Consider the following 25,182-nt stretch of genomic DNA (forward strand, 5'->3'; position numbering starts at 1 on the left):
GGAGGCAAAGGGAGAAGCAGACCCCCCACTGAGCAGGGAGTCCCACAGGGGACTTGATCCCAGGACCCTGAGATTATAACCTGAGCCAAAGGCAGACGCTTAATGGACTGAGCCACCCAGGTGCCCCACACATATTTTTTTAAAACGCATTCCTCAATGTGTTCATTCCCGTTCTGCTCTAAACACTGGAACTTTTACAAAGGAGGATACAAACTGATCTTACTCTAGTGAGGTCTCAGTTATAGAGGACAGGGAATACCTCCATCAGTGATGCTGTTAAACCAATCATGGGGGAGGGGGAGCCCAATTTGTTGTGTCTGCCAATTTCTGCAGCGTAACCCACCGAGGCTGATTTCAATCTGCCAATGATTTACTCATAAGGGTAGAGCTCACAGAATCCCTAAGTACAGTGGACCAGCCCCCACTTCTCCATACGGGATGCATTCCCAGACCTCCAGTGGATGCCTGAAACACGGATAATGCTAAACCTATGCTAGGTTTTTTCCTACACATACATACCTACGATAAAGTTTGATGATAAGTCAGGCACAGTAAGAGATGAACAATAAGGATAACAGAGTGACAACAATATTCTGTAATAAAAGTTGATGTGAACATGGTCTCTCTCTCTCAAAATATCTCACTGTACTTACCCTTCTGGTGATGATGGGAGATGATAAAATGCTGACGTGAGCAGAAGCAGCAAAGCGAATGACATGGGCATTGAGGTCATGTTAGGCTACCAGGGACCTTCTGACCCCATGTCAGAACGAGGCTCATCTGCCTTGGGGACCGCAAGGGGTCATGGGTAACAACCACAGCTAAGTGCCGGATAAGCAGCCATGCCTGGATTTAACGCCAGGCTCTCAGGAGCCCTGGGGCGGGCCACTGATTCTCCAGCCTCCTTGCGTTCCTCGCGCCTGCCATCATTTTAGCCAGTCTAGCTCATTAACAGCCTCACAGCCTGATGGCTGAGGAGCATAATAGGAGAGATCAGAGAAGCAGCTAATTTTTCTGTCAGTGGTTCTAGCAAAGCAGATTGAACGGGGAGGAAGTAGACACTATTAGCTAGAACGTGTTTATGGGTTTCTATTATCCCCATTCTCTCTGCCCCATATTACTGCAAGTAAGTGAAAGCAGATGCCCTAATCAAATGCGTAAAACACAAACACGCTTTCTGACCAAATACCGACTCAAAGGCCACAACCTGGAAATAGAAAGAAGGAGAAGACAGCTATTTCGGAAACCTCAGAAAGGTCAAATTCATCAAGATGGCACAGGGGATGTTAACATGGGACTTTCTCTGGGTAGAAACAACATGGAAAATATTTTTTTCTGAATGTTAAAAGATCACAGCCGCCTTCTGGACCCAAATCTAAACAGGAAAAAGCGTACCAAACTAACAAGGGAAAAACCATTTGGCAAAACATACATTTTTGTCTTAACGCAGTTGGAGACCGGGGAGACTTAGAAAAGTGTTATGAAGTTCTGGGATGAAGTCTCACCCTCTCTGCCACAGGAAAGGGGCTCCTTGGGTGGTATTTATGCTTCAACAGAAGGGGAAGGCGGCCTTGCACTCTGGATCGCCCTTGCCTTCCCTGGGTTTCTAACAGAGGACATCCCACAGAATACTTCACAAAAATGTGCTCCTGATCTCTACAGCAAGGCAGTATTCCTCCAAGCGAGGGACGGAGTTCAGAGTTAAGAGTTGTCTATAAAAGTGGTTTTCTTTTTATGGCTCAGTAAATGTTTGTTGATGTGAACCCCATTCTCTGTGACCACACTTGAAGATCCAGTCTGATCCAAAGCTCCCGAAGGCGTAGGAAGGAATCTCTAGGTCTGCTCCAAGATTTCAGCTTCCTTACTATCGAGGCATTTGGGATTCCGGGGCTTTTGGTGTTCTAAGGTCACGGCAGCTGGTACTCTACTTTAGAAGTAAAGTTAAGGAGCCTGGACTCAAGCCACATAGAAGAGACAGTAGAAGAAAATCAAAATGTGAAGGTGAGAATATGAGGAAAAAATAGGCAGACGCAGGAGGAGAGAAACAAAATGATCACAGACTCATTCTTACAGAGGTCGGGGGGGCATTTCCCTTCCACTCAAACAAAGGGAAGTTTAACAGTGAAGCAGCAGCCCCACTACTGACATTAAAGACAAACACACACACACACACACACACACACACACACACACACACACACACAATGCCCATAACAAAAGTGTGGCATCTGGGGCTCCCTACTTGTTTCACAACCTGAAAGGAATCAGAGATTGGGAACCGATTTAATCTTCAGGTATTCTCAATCACCGGATTACCCAACTCAAGGAGAATATAATTGCCCTTTCACTGGAGTAAATCAGGCCAGGCAGTACTGAGTCAGATGAGCTAAAAGACACATTTATGACACAAGGGGGAGAGAGTCAGGCAGGAATGCACTGTGCCATAATGCCCGAAAACAGGGGAAAAGAAGAAGGGGTTCCACCGGTGAGGATGGGGGGGGTCACTGGGCACCCACAGTTGCATGAGAATCCCCTGTGCAAAAGGCAGAAAGGAGATCACAACACAGCATGGATGACAGGTTTTAGATTTTAAAACTGCAAACAGATTAGAAGCGTAGAGGGGTTAAAATCAATGCCGCACTCTAATGTGGGTCGAGACATCATGAAACTCCGCAGAAGCTTTCCCCAGGGTTGGGGTGGAAGGAGCCAAGAACTGGTATTATCTCACACAGCATTCCGAAGGCCTGTTCTAAATTTTCAGAGGAAGAAAAATGTGATGTTAAAAGCACTGGAAGGGGGCGCCTGGGTGGCTCAGTGGGTGAAGTGTCTACCTTGGGCTCAGGCTGTGATCTAGGGGTCCTGGGATCGAGCCCTGCATCAGGGCTCCCTGCTCAGTGGGGAGTCTGCCTCTGCCTCCTCTCCCCTGCTCACGCTCTCTAATAAATAAACAAAATCTTAAATATATATATATATTTTAAAAAGGCACCGTAGGGCTTGCAAGGTAGCAAAGAATACTGAGCATTCACGCACAGGGTAGAAGGATGCAGCTTTTACAAATACGTAAGCCGTAAGCTGAGGTTAGACTATCTGGGCTCCAACACCAGCCCCTGCCACTGAGTTGCTAAACTGTGTGTGGGGTGTGTGTGTGTGTGTGTGTGTATACGTGTGTGCACAGGTAGGGACAAATCTCCTGACCTCCCTGGGTCTGAAAAGCCTTCTTTGGGAAAACGTCAGAACTAAAATATAGGATCTGAAAAGTGATTTCAAGCTTTAAAATTCTAGGAAATAAAAAATTGGGCAAGGCGACAGGCCTCTTAGTAAATGAAAGGCCTGGAATGAATGACAACCTTTTTTTGCTTTGAAGCATTAGAACCCAGACCCGACCCTGACCACAGAGACAAGACAGGCCTCAGCCCAGCTGTTCGATGGAACCACAGTCACTCAACCCCCACCACCCTGTGCCTAAACCGACAACCGAGAAGGGCACGGCGCGGTCTCAGGACATTCCATCCCTTGGATTATTTGATGACGTCTCTGTCTCCTACCCTCCTACCAGGGTACAATTTTCTAAAAGCAGAAAAAAGTCCTTCCCAAGAAAATAAACACTCCAAACAACTGTCCCATTCTGTTACCTATTTGGATTACATAATTACTATGAAGTCAAGACTTTCTTACTGACATGCCAAAAAAGAACTCAGCTCAGAAGCTAAACTGCCTTTTCTTCACTGTCCAGAGCTCTAAAAAAAAAAAAAACACCCAAGTCCCTAAAAAGCAGACCCTGGACCCCACTACGATGGAAAAAAAACAAAAAACAAAAAAACTCCACTACCTCATCAAATCCACTCAGAGTGTAAACTCACATCAAAATATTTTAAATCCATGGAGTTTTAAGTCCATTTTATTAAGTCCTTTTATTTTAAGTCCATTTAAGCAAGTTGTCTACTCTATTCTTTTAACGGTAACAACCATAATACATACCCTAATCCCCCAAAGTGCCCTCCATAGGGAAAGAATACTGGTGACTTATCCTGGGTCTGTTGAGGATAATTTACTCAAGTGTACCTAACTTCTTGGTTCGACTATCTGTCGAATGGGCTAGCAACAATTGGTAACTGGCAGTGTTTTCCAGCAACAAAGTGAGACAGTTAACCCTCTCCTGACTTACCCCCATACCAGGAAGAAAACCCCACCAGGCCAAGTTGGTGGGAATCCCGCAGAGTACATTAATTAAGGTACCCAGACTCTTCCCGGTTGAGGCAGCAGTAAAGGAACCGAGGGTTCCCTTTTACAGCCTGTTCTCCTGTTCTAACTTGTTCGTTTGGAACGATGTAGAAACAGCAGCAATTTGCTCTTCATAATTCCTCTCCAGGAATAAAAAGGGCTAGGATGTTCCTGGAATGCCTCCCCACTACAAATCAGAAGGTGTACCTCCTGTGATCACTGAACTTTGCTCATTCTGTCAGCGTGATTAGATGAGATAATGCATGTGAAATGCTGACCGAGAACTTGACACACGAGAAGCTCGATACATAAACAATGTTCAGTACATAAATGATGTTTGTAATTACAACAACAACAGCAACAACACAGTGAAGCAACCCCCACACTCCCCTGTCCTAAAAAAGACTGTTTCCGGATGCTTATCAACTTACTTGGAACAGGGAAGGTTGAAACGTAAGATTTGTTCCACAGCCCAGCCCAGAGATAGGGTTTGCTATCTTCTGGTTTGCTCGTAACTAACCATCAACTAGTAATGAGACTTACGAAGACCCTGCCATGGTCCTTGCCATGGTCCCGTGAGTACTCATACCCCACTAGGCCGTCCTACTCTGATCAGTGACAAGGATCAGAGAGTCTGAATCAATGAGAACAGAAATGCAAAAGACCTTAAAGAAATTCCAAAGGCCCTGGCACCAATCCTGTGGAGAGGTTTTGCCAGAAAAGTAACACACCCCATACTGACAAAGAGGCAAATTAGGCACAGAATCTGAAGACCCTAATGAAAAGGTCCCCATCATCGACCAGACCCCAGAAAGAGCCCTCTTCTTTAAATTTTTGGCTACAAATAAATTCTTCCAAAGGTACACCTAGCAATCTTTTGTGTTTGGCTCTGCTGTTTGGACATGCATAGTTTGCATGCATATGTTTTCCTTGAAGGCACAAAACCATTTTTCAAAAACTTCATGAAAATATTAATATTTTCATGATTTGGGGATAAGCAGATTTTACCATAATTTACACCCGAATTTTCTAATTCACTTTGGGGCACACACATGATCGGCAAACGTTCACTTTCCCAATGACACACCAGAGTATGTAACTACGCAGGACATTTTTTTTTCAAATGTGGCAAAATGAGTACTTTCTAGAAAGAGCTTCATCTGCAACAGTCATGAGACTGTGTGACAAAAAAAAAAAAAAAAATAGCCATAAAATTCTAACTTTTATTTTGTATTAGGCCTACTCAACCCATAAAATACTAGGATGTGTCACAATTTTTGTAGGTTTCTAAACCATGTATTTGGAAGCACCCGGGGCATTAGTTTGATCCCTATTCAATGTGTAAAAGACCAGGGCACTGGACAATTCTCGTACTTTCTAAACCGTCCTTTCCAAAATGCAAAATGTGGCCCGTAACTCTGGAGAAAGGTAAATCATGTTCTACACCTTGCTAAATATTTGGTTGATTTCACGTGACCTAGGTTTTCTTGGCAACTGCCTATTACCATGAACGGTGTCCGTTCTCTACAATTCAAAGCAATAAGTGCAACTTGTAAAAGGCAAGGTTTTTCTTTTTATTTAATACACTCTAATCAAATAGTAACAGCAGTAAATAAACACTTTGAAAAAACAGGCAGGTATCCCCCTATATCTGGAAGAGAATTAAGTCAAAATATTCTACATTGTAGAAGGGAGACAACCGCTGATGTCCATGGTTAGACAATTCAAGGACAACTGGAAAATTTCTACAGCCATTTCCAAAAAGTCAATGGCAACAGGTGGGGGACACAGCTACTTGAAAGGATCAAATGTCCGTATCTACATGGTTTTGTTTTCAGGGATTGAGTTGCACCTGTAGAGCACGACATTCTTGTCTTTAGCCTTAAAGGAAAAGACCAAGTCTTTTCCAAGTGCACCAGTTTGAAATAGTTCTGAGATAAGGCTCCCTTAAAACAGATTATACTACAGTACTCATTCACATGAGAGAGTTCATACATGTAGTAAGAAGTCAAATACAGGATTTCATGGTCATTTTTTTTGGTTGATTCGGTTAATTGCATAAAATGAAGGATAAATACTCAACAAGCATATCTGTTTAACAAAACTCCTAGGTACATCAAGAATGCAAAAAGAGAAAACGGCCTAACGGAGACTCTGACCACCGTGCATCTAAAATTGAAGCTAAGCCTGTGTCAGCTGGGGTTCCTTCCACTGCTTCCATACTCCTGCATCCCCTTCTCTCCTTGCTACTGGGGCGTGGAACTTTGACCTACTAGAGAGGAACCTCAGAAAGGTGAGGTTTTCCGAGAAAACGTTCCTTTCAGCCTTTACTCGGGACACTGGATTCTAATGGAAAAGGATTAACGGGTGGGTCTTGGTCAGCCTTTAGGAAGGTCAGCATCACTCCCGTGAAAATCTCTGGGGGAACTTTAAATACCTAGCTACCTCGGCACCCATGTAAATTAGATGGACTTCAGCTGTTTGGAGAATCCCGAGGAGTTATCCAGAGCACTCACTTAAGTTTTGGTTCTCTTTGACATAGCTGCATTCGGAGAGACTCTAGACGAGGCAAGGTTAGAAAGACAGAAACACTTATACCTGGAATTTATACTCTTCCAAGTAATCTTTTAGTCTCGTTGGTAAAGGCAGTCCCCAGATGGTACCAGTACATTTGTTAATGGTGAGTCTACAGAGATGTTGGAGCGGCCGCACGGCTGTGTAGAGCGGTTTGGTCAGGTAAAGGTGGACGGTGCCGTTCCGGGGGGCTTCCGGGCCCGTCCGCTTATCCTTGCACATCTGAACATAGTAGTCGATCAGATGAACCACACTGTCAAATTGTTTAAGCTTGGACTTGACACATATGATAGAGTCCAATCTGAATTTCCCATCTTGGTATTCAATTCGCAGATTAGTTGGTCCAGCTGATGTCTTAACAGATATTGTTAGTAGGTAGTCTGAATGCGAGCTATCTCTAATCAAGAAAGTTCCTTCGGGTGCCTCTTTTAATTTCTCTTTGGCTTCATTAACAGTCATACTTCCCCAGTACCAACCTGGGGTTTTTGTTCGAAAAGAAAAAGGAGAGAGGGTGAAATAGTTATTACAAGGAATTTTTTAAAAAATAGGGTCAATACTCGGCAACAATTTCTCTAGCTCTAAGTAGAAATGGATGAGGGAAAGTTTCCCAGAGACTAACACTTGGGGGAGAAATTTAATGAGAAGGCGGGTCCATTTTACCTCATGAACCCACACTGAGAGTCCGTTTTCGGTTTTAACAAGTTAGCTTTCTGTAGCTGTTCTTTACATTCTCTAAACATTTTTCTCCTCACGAAACAAAACATTTGCAATGATGACAAAGCAGGATGCTTCTAGCACTATCCAAGTGAAATCAAAGTAACTTAGAAATAAATCAGAAGTTAGAAATAAAAGTCATGCCCTTACAAAAGTGGAAGGTCCGATTCCAGTAATTCCGACAGGGTAAAAACTGAAAGAACTTTTTGGAAGGTTGGTGTCCACCGCCCCCTCTCCCCGTATCTGTTCTGGGCTGCATCTCCGTCCAAAGCCTCTGGAAAGCATGGCTATTTACGTCTTTTCAAAGTGCAGACCCCGTACGACAGCTTCTGCTTGTTGCTTTGATTAAAACTGCCTTACCAGGCATTGAGAAATGAGGGAAACCCCAACTGATAATTAGTACTTCAAGTTTACAATCTGCAACTCTTTCTCGGACTTTGCCCTAACCAAATCACAACCGTCGGTCTCCCCAGCATTCTCGATTTGATCTGCCTGCGCCACCCCAGGGTCCACTCCGCTTTCAACAGGGACTTCGAGACACTCTGCATAAGGAAGTCTGACAGTGTGCTCCCCACCGCCGCCCCCAGAAAACTGCTCAGATACTTGCAATCCCCCGGCCCCCCGCGGAGGGAAAGCCGGTGGTCGCACTCAAAGACCGGAACTGCAGGTGACTTTTCCCTATTCCCAGGGCCACCAAAACTTCAACTTTGCCCCAAACGGAAGCTCTGAGGATCCAGATTTTGAAAGCTTGCGTGGTTTCCCAGATTTTTTTCTTTCAGACCCGAGCGAGCCCCGCAAAGCGCAGGACTGCCCTTGAAACCAGCAACTGCCTGGGCGAGCGGCCGCTGAAGGCCGCGCTCTGCGCGGCGGCTCCGCCGGCCGCTTTCCTCCCAGCTCTACCGCAGCCGCCGGCACGGCAATCTGTCGGTCCTTGGAACTTGGCCGCAGAGATCCCGAGCAGCAGCGGCTGCTCGGCTTGGGAGCCGGATGCAGCTGGAGCGGCGGGCAGCGCAGCGCCCACTCGCCGCCCTTGTTCCCCGCGGAAAGGGAGGCGCCTGGCACTTTCTCCCGCCAGGGTTCAAGCCCGTGCACCGACCCCGGAGCGGTCGCGACAAACAAAGGTTCCAGAGCCCTATGAGGCTATTTCCAAGAAGCCCTTCTCGAGGTCTGCCCTCCCCTAGGCCTCCGAGTCCCTCGAGAACCACTTTTCTTTCGCATTCCCCAGGACCCAGGGGCGTTGCGTGCATCCTCTCCGCGGATCCCCTGACCCGAAGCGGGAACGGGAACCGAGGAGCCCTAGTTCCATCCCATTCTTTGCCCCCATCGCGGCCCCGCTTCCAAGCCGCGCTCCCCGCCGGCAAAGCCTGCAACCGCGTCTTTGGGGAAGCACCCCTCTCACACGCGTGGAGGCTGATCGGCTCCCTACCTGTTTGACTGAGCTCCCGTAGGGCCTTCGCCAAACGCGCTGCCTCGGGGGACGGCTCCTCCGCGGATCCCGCGGTCCCCCACTGGCTCTGCGTCCCTTCCGCGCCATTCCCGGAGGGCTCGAGGCACCGCAGGGTCATGGGAGAGGGATCAGCGCGGCAAAGACAGGTGGCCACCCGCGATGGGGTCAGAGGGGGCAGGCGTCCTTCTTGGAAGTCAGTGTCTGCGGGGTATCCGAAATGGTGGAGGGGGAGGGGATGGGGTGCTTGGGGTTCTTCCTCCCCAGGTCCCAGTGGACGGATGGCAAAGTCCCCCGCAGGCGCGGTCACCCAGAGTTTGCCTGCAAAAAGAAAGTATGGGGTTGGGTCAGTCCAAATTGGACCCCTGCGGCTGGGGTGTGGGTGGGGAAATAGAGACGTGGAAAATCCCGGGGACTCCTCCGCCTCTATGCTCCTGCACCATTTAACTCCAAGCATCCAGGGGCTGCCCCCGCCCAGCTGTAGAGAAAGGACAGAGAGCAGGGATCCAAGATGCAGGAGTTGCAGAGGGAGAGAGGGTAGGGAGGGACAGGATGAGGGTGGGGAACAGGGTGTCTTCCAGCCCACGGATACTGGCCGAAATCGCAGAGCAGAGTCACCTGTGGGTAAGGTAGTAAATACGCCCTAGTCAAGGACAAGCAGAAAAACTGTAAAGGAAAGAACAGGAGACATCCCCAAATTTGCACTCCTGTATCTCACACTCTGTACAGCCCAGGGGCTCCGGGACGAAGCACCCTGAGCCGCCAACCCGCGGCGCCAAGGTGCGGAAGCTGCCGCACCCCCGCCCGGAGGCTGCCTCGCTGCCCCTCCACCAGCTTACCAGCGCCCGCGTGGGGCGGAGGTGGGGGGCGCCGCCGCGCGTAGTGGCGGCCGCTCTCTGGGCCGGGAGGCGGCGGCTGCTATAGCTGCCGCCGCCGCGGGCGCTGTCGAGGAATCGACCCAAGCGCTCAGCCCTCGCGGGGGCTCGGAACAGAAACCCCGGCCGGGGCAGAACAGGCGGCAGGGAGCGCCGCTGGGCGTGTAAGACCACGATCGCCGAGCCCTTACCTCGGCCTCGGCCGCCGCCTCCACACCAGGCAGCCTCCCCAGCGGACATGGGGCGGGGGACCCGGGAGGGGCCCGGGAGAGGAGGGGTGTCTGCCCGAGTTTCCCCTGTTGACTTTTAATTTGGGAGCGAGATGCCTGGGGATGCGCTCTGCGGCAGCCAGAGTTCTCTGCGCAGAGAGCAAACAAAAGCGCCGGGGATCATCGCCTGGAACCCCCGGGCTCCGAAATCCCCCACCCTGGGCAGCTGCTGGCTTTCCCTCCGGCGGCGACCAAGGGGGTGGGAAGAAGAGAGGGAGGAGGAAGGAGCTAGGGCGGGAGGCAGGCGGGCGGGGAGGAGCGGCAGATCAGGTTATTAGGAGGATTATTAATTTGGATGGCAGTTTGGAGCAGGGGAGGAAACTCCGGAGACTTCCCGACGCCTAGAAGGAGCCTAAGAACGCAGGCAGTAGCGCCCGGCCGCGGGACAGAGCCGCGGCTCCGACTGCGTCCCCGGCGGTTTGCAACTGCGGAAGCCCAGGCCGCCCGGCGCTCGAGGCCGCGCCCCGGTGCCCTCCCCGGCGACCCTCCTTGGGGAAGAGCTTTCGGGCTCCCCGGACCAGTACCTGCCGCCAGCCCCTGGCCGAACTCCTCCAGCACCCCGGCTGCTGGCGCAGGGGATCCTGAGGCGGTGCGTGCGGGGCTCCGGGGCGCACTGTCCGCGGCCCGCGCAGCGCCGGTAGCGGCGGGCGCGGAGGCTCATGCTTCAGGGGAAACCCAAGGCCCGCGAGCCGCGGTGGAGGCGGCGAGACATGGCAAGAGTTAAACGTCTGTCCTCGGAACGGGTGTGCGCGCGACTTCCCAACCCCCGCGCGCCTCCCTTGCTCCCCGCCTCCCTGCCGGGTCCGCGCTCTTCTTGCGCCCCGCCCGGCGGCTGCGGAGGCCGCTTTCCAGGAACTTTCCAGGAATCCACCTCACGTGACCGCGTCCCCCGCTTCTGCTTTAAAGAGGCGCCGGCGCTAATGCGCAAGCTGCAGGGAAGGCGGGCTCAGAGCGGTAGGTGCGGGGCCAGGCGGCGTGACCGCCTGAGAGTCCGTCCGCCTTCACCGCACAGCTTCCAGTGCTCGCAGGCGCACAGGAGGAGCGTCCCTGCCACCGCCGTCCCCACTTCGGCGTCCGGAGCCTGCACCCCTGTCCCCCGCCGTGCCTGCTGTGCGCGGGGGTCTGAGGACCCAGACCTCCACCGCCCCCGCGGGGCTCTGCCTCTCCCACCCTCTCCGCGCCTTCTCGACGCGCCCCTCCCGGCTGCACATTTTGTGAGCGCGGGGTGGGTGGTCCCTGACAACGGCCCCTCTCGCTTTACGGCACAGTCATGGAGTTGGAGAGGCCCCTTTCTAGGCACTCGTGCTCGCGGGGGAGCGGCCCGGAGGCGGCACCCTTGCCCAGGTCCTAGAAGGCGGCGAGCGGGTGGAAAGCGGCGCCTCCTTAAGCAGCTCTAGCGGCTCTCAGTCTCCTCCCCCAGGCGCTGCCACTCGCCGGCTCCCGCACCAGCCCCGCCGGGCTCCTCCCCTCCCCTGCCCCTGCTTCTCCGCGCCGCTCCACCGTCTCCTTCCGGCTGGCCGCGCCGCTCACCTGCACTGGCTGCTGAGGGGGGCGCCCTTACCTGCGCGCCCCGGGGGTGCTGGGCGGCTCGCCTCGGTGCCTGCCGTCCCGAGACCTCTTGCCTCGGTGATTTCCCGCCGCCCTGGCGCCCAGGGGCTGGGAATTCGGAAAGAAGATCCCGTCACTTCCCTGCGCGGAGACCCTCACCTCCTCCCACCCGCGGGGAGGCCACCTGGCCTCAGTTGGAACTCCGCTCCTTGCCGGCATGCCCTTCTCAAAATGTGACCTACTTTAAATATGACCTACTTTTTGAAAACCATTAACACTCAAGGGAAAACCGGATCCAAATTTTCGATAACCATTTTTCTTTGAAATACTATTCTATTGCATCAGCGCTCAAAAGCTTGAAAGGTCAATGGCCACTTTGAGTTGTAGCAGGGGCTGTGGGGAAGTTGGGCGAGGAAGGGGGAGGAGCCGTTGGGGGAGGCGCGGCTCACAAACTGTGCCTGGTGCCCCCCCTGCTGGCCCTAGGAGGGAACGTAAACCAGCTTCCTGCCTTCCAGGGCCGGGATTCAGGGAGAAATTTTCTCAACAACTTTCCAGCTTTTGAGTAAATAACTAAGCAAATGGTAGGCAGGTGAGCCAAGAACTGAGGGGGCATGTCTCAGCTAACGAAGGGCTTTGTCGACGATAGAATCATGTGCATGGAATCATGTTTTGTTTTTTTAGAGACTTCCACGTGGAGGGCAGAGCTAATTCAACCCTAGTTAAAACTGAATGATTCTGCCCAAGTCATTTTAACTGTCTTTGGACCCTCGGCCTTTTCTATAAAAAATGAATCCAGTCCTGGCTCAGGGGCTGGAATGAATGAATGAACAAATCAGATTCCATGTAGAGTTTGTGTATAGTCTGTGGCCCCCCGGAATCTTTAAGAACTACTAGTCATCTACTAGGGTTCACTGTACTCTAAATTATACCATATGGCTTCTATTCCTTTCTAGAGAATCCCACATGAAGGATGTACATTTTACAAAGATAAATTTCTACTTAATTGTCAGTTGAAATGAATCGGCCAGCAACCCTCCTTAATGGGCTTTCCTGTTGCCTCCTAACCTGCGTTATTCCCTCTCTTGCACACACTGTTCCCTCTTCCTGGCATGCCCTTCCCCAGATTGGGTGTGTGGCCAGCTCTCATCATTTAGGTCCCGGCTCAAAGTATACCTCCACAGACAGTCATCGTCCACAAAAATTACAGTGAGCACAATGCCAGGTATAGGGGCCCCAAACTGTGTAGCAAAGTAAGATTTCGACTTTTGTTCCTGAAATGTCCCCAGCCATGTCCAGCATTTTGCTGGCCTTTTTAATCCCCGATAAACACATAGGGGAGCCTCTTAGGAAAATATTTATGGGATCATGGTTAAGTGAGAAAAAGTAGAATATGAAATTGTATCTATGCTATGCTTACGACTTCCTACGATTATGTAGGCCTGTGGGCAAAAGCGGAAGGAAATGTGGAGAAATGAAAGCAGCTGTTTTTAGGGTGGCAGGATATGGGCAAATTTTTAAATTTTGGATTTCCTAATGCTTTTCCGGTATTTTTTTTTTTTTTAAGATTTTATTTATTTGACAGCACAAGCAGGGGGAGCAGGAGAGAGAGAGAAATAGGCTTCCTGCTGAGCAGGGAGTCGGATGTGGGGCTCCATCTCAGGACTCGGGGATTATGACCTGAGCCAAAGGCAGAAGCCTCACTGACTGAGCCACCCAGATGCCCCCTTTTCCAGTATTTCTGATACAGTTATCATTTTCCAAAGCTACATATGGATCAGTGTCTTCAATGACTCGAAGGGAGCAGAGTATAGTTTGTAGAGCTTAGGACCCCAGTCCTGATGGCTCTCTCTCCTGAGCTCCCAGACCGGCCACTCAGCATTGCCTTCCAGGTATCTAATAGACATCCCCAGTCTAACGTGTCCCAAACTGAGACCTGATGATTTCTTAAAACAACCGTCCCCCCTTTAAGACAAAAACAAAAGCAATTCCTCCTTCATTTCCCCCCATCTCTGAGAAATGTCATTTTTAGATCTCACTTGCTCTGGCTAAAAGCTTTCAAGTCATCCTTGACTGCTCTTTCCCCACAGCCCACATCCCACGAGTTGGCCAGTCCTTCAGCTCTGATGTCCCAATGAACCCAGAACTGAAGCCCTTGCCACATTTTCAGCATACACTGGCCCAAGCCTGGCTCACCAGTCTCAGCCCAGCTGGCGGCTACAGCCTCTTGCTGGCACCCTTGTCCCTCCCTTGTCAGTCTTCCTGACAGAGCAGTGAGAATCATCCTGTTTAAACCAAGCCATGGCACGTCTGTCCTCTGCTCCAATCCAAATGGCTACATCACCCCAGAGTGAATAACAAAATCCGAGGAGCCACTCACAACATCCTACAAGATCTGGTTCCATTTACCTCCCTGATCTCGTCCCCTCCTGCTCTGTTCCTTAATCGCTGCTTAAGACGCCGTGGACTCCTTACCGTTCCCAAGACAGACTGCCCTTGCTCTTTCCTCGAAGCCTTCTGTGCTGCCTCCCTGACCCAGCACGCTCTTCCTTCAGACAGCCGCATGGTTTGCTCCCTCACTTCCTCAGACCTCTATTCAGGGCCACCTTAGTGAGACCTTGCCTGCCCACCCTATTCAGAATCGACCTGCTGCCTCCACACACCTTTCTGTCTCTTTGCTGTTCCAGTTTTCTCCTTAATGCTGATCACTATCTAACCTAGCTTATATCTTATTTACTGGTCTGGTTTCCTGTCTTTCTCCTGCACTAGAATGTGAGTTTCATGAGGACAAGTATTTGGATTTGCACTGTTCCCAGCTATGGCTCAGCACCTTGAACAGTCCCCAGCATGTGGCAACCATTCCATGTGGCCACTGGATGAGCCAGTGGCTGGATGGATAGTGCTTTAGCAGGTGGCTTTCAAGCTGCACTGCCCAGGCATGGGTCCTCACTCTGCCACCACTTGCTACATGAGTGAACTTAGGCAAATCAGTGAGCATTTTATGGAGATAATACTGGCACTTATGGGGCACCTGGGTGGTTCAGTCATTAAGCATCTGCTTTCAGCTCAAGTCATGATCCCAGGGTCCTGGGATCGAGTTGTCACCATCGCATTGGGCTCCCTGCTCTGCGGGGGACCTGCTTCTCCTTCTCCCACTCCCCCTGCTTGTGTTCCCTCTCTCGCTGTGTCTCTGTCAAAAAAAATAAAATCTTAAAAAAAATACTGGAACTTACCTTATAGGGCCGTGGTGACAATAGAATATGATCACTATACCTCGTTATCTGTAGCTCTGTAAATCTCTATCTCATCTCTGTTCTGTTCAGTGGGGCAGATGCCTGGCTGCAGTGGGGAACCATCATTCTACTTGAAGAGGGAAGGGAGGGTGATTTTCACAAAGCTGGAGAGTTCCTTCTGTTGTCCGCACTGGAGAATTGCTGAGGCTCGAACATCTCGGCGTGCCAACCTCAGACTGGCTGTCCTTGGTGTGCAATGCAGATGTTCTGGTACAGGAGTTGGCAAGCGCTCTACACTGAGCTTTTGCTGAGCTGCAGAGAGTTTTGTTAGTTCTTGTCTTAGGAGTGGGGGAGCTACAGGATGATCATTGCCACCATTTCTTCCTTTTAAACTTGGCCAGGTCGCCGTCACCACCACAACCACCACCACACATCCCCCACCCTCACGAATCCCTGCAGTTCTGGAACCCACGCCTCTAGAGAGCAGAGGACACAGGTTAGTCAACAGAAGTAACTAATTCCCCTGGACATGGGGTTTCTTGCCAGAATCACAGCCTAAGCAGGTTATTTTCTTAGGATTTGATATAAGTGCTGCAAGAGGAATGATCCCTCCCTTCTGAGATGATGGGGAGTAATGACCATGGAAGCCAACTTTTCTGCCGCATGGAAGCCCATCAAAGAATGGAAGCAGCAGAGAGGAAAGCAGGGCTCAGGTTTGAGGGAGAGGAAGCGATTCCTGAGTACTTGGCTCCAATATGCCTGGGGCAGCCCCACCCTTGGCCTTCTCAGATACCGAAGCTAATGAGTTAATTTTTCCCTACCTTGTGTGATTTGGGTTGCTGTAACTTGTAATCAAAGATGCTCTTGTGGGGTGTGGTGAGTTGGATGGGGAGGAATCCATGGTAGGGAATGGGAAGAGAATTGAGAAGGAGAGCCGTCATCTACGTGATGAACATCTCTTACTTCTCTTCTGGTGCTTCTCAGTACCAATTCCCTTTTACAATGTCCTGCTTGCTCGAGCCCCATAACAGAGGACATTTCCTGGTGTCCTGGCTGGCTTCAGTGTTCTGGGTCAGGGACTGCAAGAGGGAAAAGCCAGGAAGATGGCTTTCCCCTAGACTTCTAGGACTCAGGAGCTTGGGAGATGGCCATGCCCCTCATCTTTCTATGCACAGAAGTAGAGGGGAATCATATTCTAGGATAATAGCTTTTAGTATAAGGTCAGAGATCTCTCAGAAATTCTAGTAAAGTCTATGGACAAGAATGGGTCATATTTGATCCTTCAGACTGTTAGGGTTGGTAAGCCAAGATTCTTTTTTTAAATGAATCAAATTAAAATTCTGGAGATTTCACCCCCAAAGTGATCCAGATTTGAGGGAGATCCATTCCCTCAAGGCAGTGATCAGCTGAAGCGGGGTTGTGGCTGCCCCTATTAAAGGCTCATTCACCATAGCCTTCCTGTTTACCACAGTCCTCACCATCCCTTGTTGGCTTCCCAACACTAAACATTATTTGTCATCTGTCATCACCTTTGCACTGCTGTCTCTCTTATGGTGAAGAACTACTTCTTGAGACCCAAGTCTCTACCCAAAGCAGGGAAATAAAAGATCCAAAAAACTGGGTATTTCAAGACCAATCAGAGAGACCTTATTTCTCCAAGAAAGTGAAATACATTCTGGTGTGTCTAATAAGCCAAGGGTGGCCATGTTGTCATACCTGACCCATTTCATTCTTTTGCATGCCTATTTGCATACAGGCTCCACCCAAGACTTTCTCTGCAGAAAAATGTTCTGGAAGCACAGATTCAGGGGATCAATGGACAATCTGAAGGCTGACTGTGAATCCTGAGGGTCCTCTTGACCTCAGGTGAGAACCCTGTCCTAAGGGTGATGGCTGCCACGGATATCCTGCTCCAGAGAGAAAGTCTGCCTTCCTCATGGTAGGGATTCTCTTTATTGCAACTGGTTTATATAGTCAGAAGATCATCTATTATGGGACACCTGGGTGGCTCAGTCGGTTAAGCATCTGCCTTCAGCTCGGGTCATGGTCTTGGGGTCCTGGGATCGAGTTCCACGTTGGGGGGGGGGGCGTCCCTGCTCAGCAGGGAGCCTGCTTCTCCCTCTCCCTCTGCTGCTCCACCAGCTGGTGTGCTCACTCTCTCTCTTTCTAACAAATAAATAAAATCTTAAAAAAAAATCATCAATTATAAGATGGGTTCCAGAAAGGACATTATTTCAGTAGTGCAGAATAATTTTCTTCATCTACTTTCTTCTCCCTCACAATGCTCTAATCCTCTGACTTCTTTGTTTCTCAAACACACCAAGCCTAAGCCAGGGCCTTTGTACTTGTTCTCTCTGAAATGTTCTTTCCCCGAAATTCACATGGAATCGCTCCCTCACTTTGTTCAGGTCTTACACAGAGGCGCCTCCCCTTTCTTATCGGTGACCATTTCTTTCTCCTGCTTTGTTTTTCATTTCAGCACCTACTACTACCAGACATGATAATGGTTTTTATTTGTCATTTGTTTCATGTCTCTCTCCCCTTGAAATATAAGCAGGGACTTTGTCTATAAAATCACTACTGTGTTCCCAGTGCCTAAAGAACCTTCTGGCCCCTAGTAGTATAAAATTATTGAATGAATGAATGAATGAATGAATGAATGAATTGAATGCATCTACAAGTAAGGAAACTGAAATGCTTCTACTCCCTTCTTTCTGGCCTGGGTGCCTGGAATCCTCATCTTCCCCATCTAGATGTGCTTCTCACCCTAAACTGTGGTTTTGCCTTTTGCCTCTGGTCTGCTACCAAGGGGAACTTAGCTGTTTTAGAACTTCTCCTTAATCTCCTGGAGTCTGAAGTCACAACTATTGTACTCAGTAGATAGCACGTGAGGGACTCACCCACTAATGAAACATTCATGAGGACTTAAATGTTCCAGGCCTTGGGACAAATATAATTCAGCCCACTCTTAAGAGGGTCTCCATTTAGTGAGAGAGACGCTGCTGATCATTCATTCTAACAAAGGGTTAAAAGTCATGGAGAAAAGCACACACGGGTTTTGCAAACAGCTGGGAAGGAAGCACCACTCCAAACCGCCTTGGAAAGTCCAGAAAGGCATCACAGGAGAGGGGATCTGGATCAAGTCCCTTAACTTCTCTGGATTCTTGTTTTCCCACGAAAAATGTGGATTCCATGACCATTAGGTTTCCTTCTCATTCAAATCACCCTCCAAGCCCTGTTCCACGACCTCCCGAAGAGCAACTGTCGGTGTCATTAGACCCAAGCCTGGGCGGCTTAGGTATGTTTGATTTTCCAGAGGAGTTCACAAAGGTCAGGGCCTGGAATGATGATGTGGTAAGTGGAGCAGTCCGAAGAAATACCTGTTAGTAAATAACAAACACAGCTTCTGGCTTAGTCATGGAATTCTGAGAAGCACCAGCCCCCAGTGAACCAGTCCGGGGATTGGCAGTCACGGATGAGACTAACTTTAACCTAAGGCATGTGGCAACCCAGAATAACACAAATAGTCACCACCACCAGGAGCCACAGGACAACCTCCATATACGTTCCACATTGAAAGGCCAGGGTGCTCACCTAGCACATTCAAATCACAACGGTCATGCCCCAGATAATGGAAACCAATGTAAAATCTTCGATTTCCCTGTATATGATGGCTTAAATCTCTCTTCACCAATATATTATAGCCTATTCCCGATTTTATTCTTAAAACACTTAGTGGTTAAAAAAAAAATGCCAGTGTGCATGTGAATAAATAAAGCCACAGTAGATTAAATAGGTTGTTCTGTACTTATAAACAAACCGTCCTTAGGAAAACAGTATAGGGTTTAATATGAACAAAGAAAACACTTTAAATGGAAAAGGAGCTTGGAGGGTAAGTTACTTTTTAAATAGGTCCTTCAAATCATTTAAAGTGCTATTCCAACAAATGTGTCTGTAATATTTTCAAAGGTTATTTACAGTATTTGAACAAAAGCAAGTGATAAAGAGTCAAGGGGGAAGGTTAGTTTCCTTTGTTTTGGAAAATATAAATATATAAAGCTATCAGAATATATAAAGAAGATAATATATGAATGACCCATTTGGATATATTCCAGGAAGGTCAGGTTTGTAACAATGAAGAAATTGTTACACTTTAGTATGTGCCAATAACTCTAAAATAAACACAAAAATGAAGTCTTATTTCTTATAAAATTAAAAATTTTTTTTTTTTTTTAAATAACTCTGGAATCATCGTGCTGGAAAGTCCTGTCATTTTCCCTTTGGCTTTTCCAGTGTTGCTGAGAAGGCTTTTATTTCAAAATCTCCTTTTTTCTTCCCTCCCATTTTTAAAAAATTTATTTCACACAGAGAGAGATCACAAGTAGGCAGAGAGGCAGGCGGGGGCAGGCGGGGGCAGGCGGGGGCAGGCGGGGGCAGGCGGGGACAGGCGGGGTGGGGTGGGGGAAGAGGCTCCCAACCTCTTGAGCAGAGAGCCCAACATGGGACTTGATCCCGGGACCCTGAGACCATGACCTGAGTTGAAGGCAGAGGCTTAACCCACTGAGCCACCCAGGTGCCCCTTCCCTCCCATTTTTAAAACCAATACTTAAAAGAGGCAAATTTGTCTCACAATGTCATCAGATAAATCCTTGTCTTTCATGACATAGTCTTAGTAGCCCAAAGTCTACCATGCTTTCTGTTGTGCCACTAGCACCTAGTTTCCCCTGCCCCACACTCATTATCAAGCAGATTAGTTCTATTGTAGTCTGTTGATTCTGGTCATTTAATAGGCACAAATAAAGATGGGATAATGATGATGATATAATAAATAAAGATGGTGTGAATAAATAAATACCACTGATAACAGCTGGGAAATCAGAAGACAGTTATGACAATGTCTCACACAAAGATAGTTGCTACAACAGAATAAAACATTAAATCCTGCTTAAAAAATGCATAATTTGTATAGTCTTATCTCTATTTAAGAAATAGATTACAGATTCAGAAAGCTTCACTGGTAAATTTTACCAAATGCTAAGAGATAATACCTATTCTTCAAAAAATTTTTTTAATAAGTAAACATGGGCATTTCACAATTCCTTCCAGGAAGCCAGCATCTTTCTAGATATCAAAGAGAGATAAGATTGCAAAGAAAACTATAGACTAATATCTCTCAAAAGCACAATCATAAAATATTAGCAAATTGAATCAGAATATATAAAGAAGATAATATATGAATGACCCATTTGGATATATTCCAGGAAGTTCAGGCTGGTTCAACACTCAAAATCAGCCAGTAATTCACAAACACAACAGACTAAAATAGTAAAATCATATAGTTATTTTAATATATGAAAAAAAGCATTTATAAAAGTCAACATACATCCATCACAAAAAAAAATTCAGCAAACTTAGAAGGAAACTTCCTCAATCTGACAAACTTTATCTACAAAAGAAAAACCCAGCTAACACCACTCGTAATGGTAATAGATTAAATGCTTTCCCCCTAAGATTGGGAACAATACGAGAATGTCCATTCTTACAACTTCTTTTCACTATTGTGATGGAGATGCTGGCCTGTGCATTAGGACAAGAAAATAAATAAAAGTATATAGATTGTAAAGGAAGAAGTAAAAATGTCTTCAGTTACAAACAGCATAATCATCTACATAGAAAATTCTAAGGGATCAAAAGTACAAATTGTTACTACAATAAATATGTGAGTTTAGCTAGGTTTCAGGATACAAGGTCAGTACAAAAAATAAATCATTTTTCTATTCATTAGCAACAAACTATTGGAAATAGAAAATGCTAAAAAGGTTTTTTAAAAAGGTTTAAAAGCATGGAATAGTTAGAGATAAATGTAATCAAATATGTGCAAGAGTGGTACATGAAAAAGAAAAAAAAATTTTTAAGATTTTATTTATTTATTTGTCAGAGAGAGAGAGAGAGAACAAGAGAGCGAGCACAAGCAGGGAGAACAGCAGGCAGAGGAAGAAGCAGGCTCCCTGCCGAGCAAGGAGCCCAGTGTAGGACTGGATCCTGAGACCCTGAGATCATGGCCTGAGACGAAGGTGGATGCTTAATGACTGAGCCCCCCAGGCATCCCGAAAAAGAAAATTTTTAATGCTGAAAAAAGTTAAGGAAAACTAAGCAAATGAAAAAAGAGGCCATCTCATGGATGGGAAGGGTTGATACTGTGAAGCTGTCATTCTCCCTAAATTAATCTATAGCTACAACGCAATCCTAAACAAAACCTCAACAACCTTTTTGGTTGTGTTGTAGAAATCAACAAACTGATTTTATAGGAAATGCAAAGGACCTAGAAATCATTTTTGAGAAAGAATAACAAAGGTAGAAGATTCACTCTGATTTGATGATTTCTTTTTCTTTTCTTTTCTTTTTTTTTTTTTTTTAAGATTTCATTTATTTGTTTGAGAAAGAGAGAGAAAACGCACAAGCAGGGGGAGCAGCAGAGGGATACTCAGAAGCAGGCTCTCTGCTGAGCACAGAGCCCAATGCAAGGCTTAATCCTGGGCCCCGGGATCATGACTTGAGCTCAAGGCAGAGACTTAATTGACTGAGCCACCCAGGAGCCCCTTGAAGATTTATTCTAAAGCTATAGTAATCAAGACAGTAGTACCGACCTAAAGATGGTGATACAGATCAGGGAAACAGACTAGAGTCCAGAAATAGATCCACCAAAATATAGTCAACAGATTTTGAACAAGTAATTTGATGAAGAAAGGATCATTTTTCAATGGTGCAGGAACAATTGGGACATCCGTACACCAGAAAAATGAACCCTTACTTCAAACCATACACACACCTTAATTTTAAATGGATCATAGACCTAAATGAAAGAGACAAAATTATAAAGCTTCTGAGAAAATACTGGAGAAACTCTTGTTACCTTGGGTCAGGCAAAGTTTTCTTAGATAGGACACAAATATCACAAAAGGTAAAAAAAAAAAAAAAAGAAAGAAAGAAAATTGATACATTAGGACTTCATCAAAATGAAAAATTTCTGCTCTTCAAAAGATAATGTGAGTATTTCTCAATAAAGCTGTTTTAAAAAGACAATCTTAAGAAAATTTTTAGGGATGCCTGGGTGGCTCAGTCAGTTATGCATTTGCCTTCCACTCAGGGATTTTGGGACAGGGCCCCGCATCTGGCTCCCTGCTCAGTGGGGGCATCTTCTTCTCCCTCTGCCCGCTGCTCCCCTCCGTGGGCTCATACGCTCTCTCGCTCACTTTCTCTCTCTTTCAAATAAATAAATAAGACCTTTAAAAAAAAGAAAAAGAAAAATTTTTTAAACTACAGACTAGGGAAACTATTAGAAAATTCTGTATCTGATAGTAGACATTCTAGATACAAGAATACTCATAAAGAACCTTTACAACTCAAGAAGAAAATATAAAAATCCAACTAAAATATGGTCAAAATATTTAAATAGACACTTTCATCACAGAATATATATATATAAACAACAAATTAGTTATTAAAAGATGCTAATTTGAATTTAGAGAAATCTAAATTAAAACATGATAAAATGCCATTGTGCACGCACTAGAACGTCTAAAATTTAAAAGATTGACATTACCAAACACTGGCCGGCATACGAAGCAACTCAGACTCTCAGATTGCTGGTGAGAAGGGGAAATGGCAAAACCACTTGAAAATAGCTTAGTGGTTTCTTATAAAATCAAACATACACTGCTTCTGTTTAACAACAATATTACCCCCCAGGTATTTATGCAAGAGAAATGATTTCATATGTCCACACAAAGGCCCGTACATGAATGTTCATAACAATCTTAGCCATAATATCTATAGACTGGAAACAACCCAAATGCTCAGCAATAGGTAAATAAGTTAAAAAATTGTACTACATCCAGACTGTAAAATAATTTCAGCAATTTAAAAAAATTTTGAAAAGAGAGCAAACTACCAACACATGCAACAATTTGAATTAATCTCAAGAGCGGTATGTTAAGTATGAGAAGCCAGGCACAAAAGGCTAGATATTATAAGATTCCATTTACATGACTTTTTGGAAAACAGATTAGATGTTGCCAGGAAATGGGAATGTATGAGGAGACTGACCACAAAGAGCATGGGGAGACTTTTGAATTTGGTAGAAAGATTTTACATCTTGAACAAGGCAGCAATTACATGACTGTATACAAGTCATGTAATTCACAATTTGTCATGTAATTGACAAAATTTATTGAACAATACACTCTAAAGGTGTAAATTTTATTTTATGTAAATTATTCCCTAATAACTCTGACTCTTAAAAAGGTAAAACTGAAGAATAACTAACTTGGAGAGGAACAAAAAGGGAGGAAATGCTGAAATTTGGACATTATTCAGTCTAAGAAGTCAATGTACATGGAAGATTCCATCATTGAATAACCTTCCTTTCCTTGAACCCACATTTTGGAACCGGTACAGTGCTCACCCTAGAAAGACAAATAAGAAAGGTTAAGAGTGATTTTTTTTTAATCCCTACTACTTAAAGGTCTTAACACATATCCTCAACCCCCACCTTAATTCAAGTGATTCAAGAAAGAGAATAGTTCAGGATCAGTGAAATTACAGATAAGAAAAGATACTGACTTACCTTTAGTACAAAAACAGATTAAAAATAGCACTCTTGGGTGCCTGGGTGGCTCAGGGGTTAAAGCCTCTGCCTTTGGCTCAAGTCATGATCCCATTGTCCTGGGATGGAGCCCCTGCATTGGGTTCTCTGCTCAGCAGGGAGCCTGCCTCCCACTCCTCTCTCTGCCTGCCTCTCTGCCTACTTGTGATCTCTGTGTGTTAAATAAATAAATAAAATCTTTTTAAAAAAATAGCACTCTTAATAGATCTTGATTGCTATAACCACAAAAAAGAAATAATATTACAGGACACGAGTGGTAATCATGTTGCAATATATAAATGTATGAAATCAATCTGTGGTTTATCCTAAACTTACACAATGTTATATGTCAATTATATCTCAATTTTAAGAAATAAAAATAAACAGATTAAAAAAAATACCACTCCTACATTCTTCCCATTGCAAGGACCTTTTCTTATCTGTCATTTCACTGGCCTCTTCATTCTTCAGGTCTCAGCTAAGTCATTGTTTCCTTTGGGAAGCCTTCGGTAACCACCCAAGCCTGGGGCCCCCTCTGAATGTTCCCGGGGCATCTCAGCTTCTGGGTAAGTGAACACCCGCCACTTCATTGTAATTGCTTGTTTTCCCCACTAGTCTTATATTCCATAAACCAAAGACCTTATCTTATCTGTCTTATTCACTGTAGTAACTGTACTAGTAGTATCAGTAATAGCAGAATAGTAGTAATAAGAATATGGGCTAATGTTTATCAGAAGAATACCTGTTAATATATAAAGTACCTAAGGGTTTTGCTGTATTAACCAATTTTTTAAAATTTTTTAAAGATTTTTTTTAAGCTCATGTCTACACCTAACACGGGGCTCAAACCCATAACCTTGAGATCAAGAGTTACACGCTCCACCAACTAAGCCAGCCAGGTGCCCCTGATACAGGAACTCCATCTAGACTTCACAGTTAGGTAGAGCCTATTATTCAAGGTAGGTCCTATTATTATCACATTTCACTGATGAGGAAGCTAAAATATAGAGAACCAAGGGACTCGCTTGAGGTGGACATTCTAAGAAGGGTGTTGATAAACAACAACTGCCGTTTACTATTGTTTACTGCTCCCTAGTTCCTAGCACGGGGCCCAGCAGAGAAAAGATGTTCCCTAAATGTTTGCAGAATTGATTCGAGGTGAGGAGGTTGTAGTTGAGCAGGCAGCTCCTATCTGGCAGAGAGGAGAGAGAGGGCAGGCAGGCAATCTTGCAAACACCGTGTACCTACACCAGGCTTATGCGCAGGGACACAATGGTGAAAACACTCTCCAGCAAAGCTGTCCCAACGCCTGAATGGGCTCCATTCTGTCAGAGAAGCTCCAGGAAGATTTCTAGGTATGATTCATTTTATTTCCAGGAGCCATGCTCTAGATACATCCCTAGAATCCCCCTTCCTGACGGATCTCCCCCTGTGCTGACAGGTGCCCTGGTAGTCCTCCTACTTCCCCCTAAAATGACTCCATATCCCCATCTCACCCCTTCTTTCAGGGGCTCTCTCTTGAGTGCATGTTATGTGACTTTCCTGGACAGCTGCTGAGGAGAGGACACACCACTGTGACTAACAGCGGTGCCCCAGATGGGGGCTGTTCACTCTGCATGGGAGTGTCTCTTGTGTCTTGTGCTTTTGGAAGCCATAATCTGAT

General features: G+C 46.4%; 1 protein-coding gene and 1 long non-coding RNA gene across 6 annotated transcripts in view; both read right to left on the reverse strand.

Annotated features, from left to right (window-relative positions):
• Window positions 1-5,774: 5,774 nt before the first annotated feature.
• Window positions 5,775-12,004, reverse strand: SOCS2 (suppressor of cytokine signaling 2). Of its 5 annotated transcripts, none has more exons than XM_032346775.1 (3): window positions 11,659-12,004; window positions 8,936-9,274; window positions 5,775-7,271 (listed from the first exon to the last, which is right to left on the reverse strand). In XM_032346775.1, exons 2-3 carry the CDS (start codon window positions 9,072-9,074, stop codon window positions 6,814-6,816), a joined length of 597 nt encoding a protein of 198 aa, XP_032202666.1. In that variant the 5' UTR covers window positions 9,075-9,274; window positions 11,659-12,004; the 3' UTR covers window positions 5,775-6,813. The 5 variants fall into 5 exon arrangements, with proteins under 5 accessions (XP_032202666.1, XP_032202668.1, XP_032202665.1 ...); XM_032346777.1 differs by having other exon boundaries at window positions 11,628-11,764; XM_032346774.1 differs by lacking the exon at window positions 11,659-12,004 and adding an exon at window positions 10,622-10,729.
• Window positions 12,005-17,456: 5,452 nt separating this feature from the next.
• Window positions 17,457-25,182, reverse strand: part of LOC116593012 — a 31,165-nt gene continuing 23,439 nt past the window's right edge. The window contains exons 3-4 of the long non-coding RNA XR_004286694.1: window positions 23,270-23,340; window positions 17,457-18,255 (exon numbers count right to left, since the gene is read on the reverse strand). This is a non-coding gene — a long non-coding RNA (uncharacterized LOC116593012). The remainder of the gene's footprint in view (window positions 18,256-23,269; window positions 23,341-25,182) is intronic.

The sequence above is a fragment of the Mustela erminea genome, chromosome 6 (assembly GCF_009829155.1).
Source record: "Mustela erminea isolate mMusErm1 chromosome 6, mMusErm1.Pri, whole genome shotgun sequence".
In the NCBI taxonomy this organism is placed as follows: Eukaryota; Metazoa; Chordata; class Mammalia; order Carnivora; family Mustelidae; genus Mustela; species Mustela erminea.

Excerpts from the sequence above, each read along its gene's own strand:
- SOCS2 (XM_032346772.1), bottom strand. The coding sequence starts at position 10,068 with ATGTCCGCTGGGGAGGCTGCCTGGTGTGGAGGCGGCGGCCGAGGCCGA. Across the intron at positions 9,275-10,019 it reads AGGCGGCGGCCGAGGCCGAG|GCAAACTCTGGGTGACCGCG; the intron begins GTAAGGGCTCGG and ends TTCTTTTTGCAG. Across the intron at positions 7,272-8,935 it reads ACGGGAGCTCAGTCAAACAG|GTTGGTACTGGGGAAGTATG; the intron begins GTAGGGAGCCGA and ends CAAAAACCCCAG.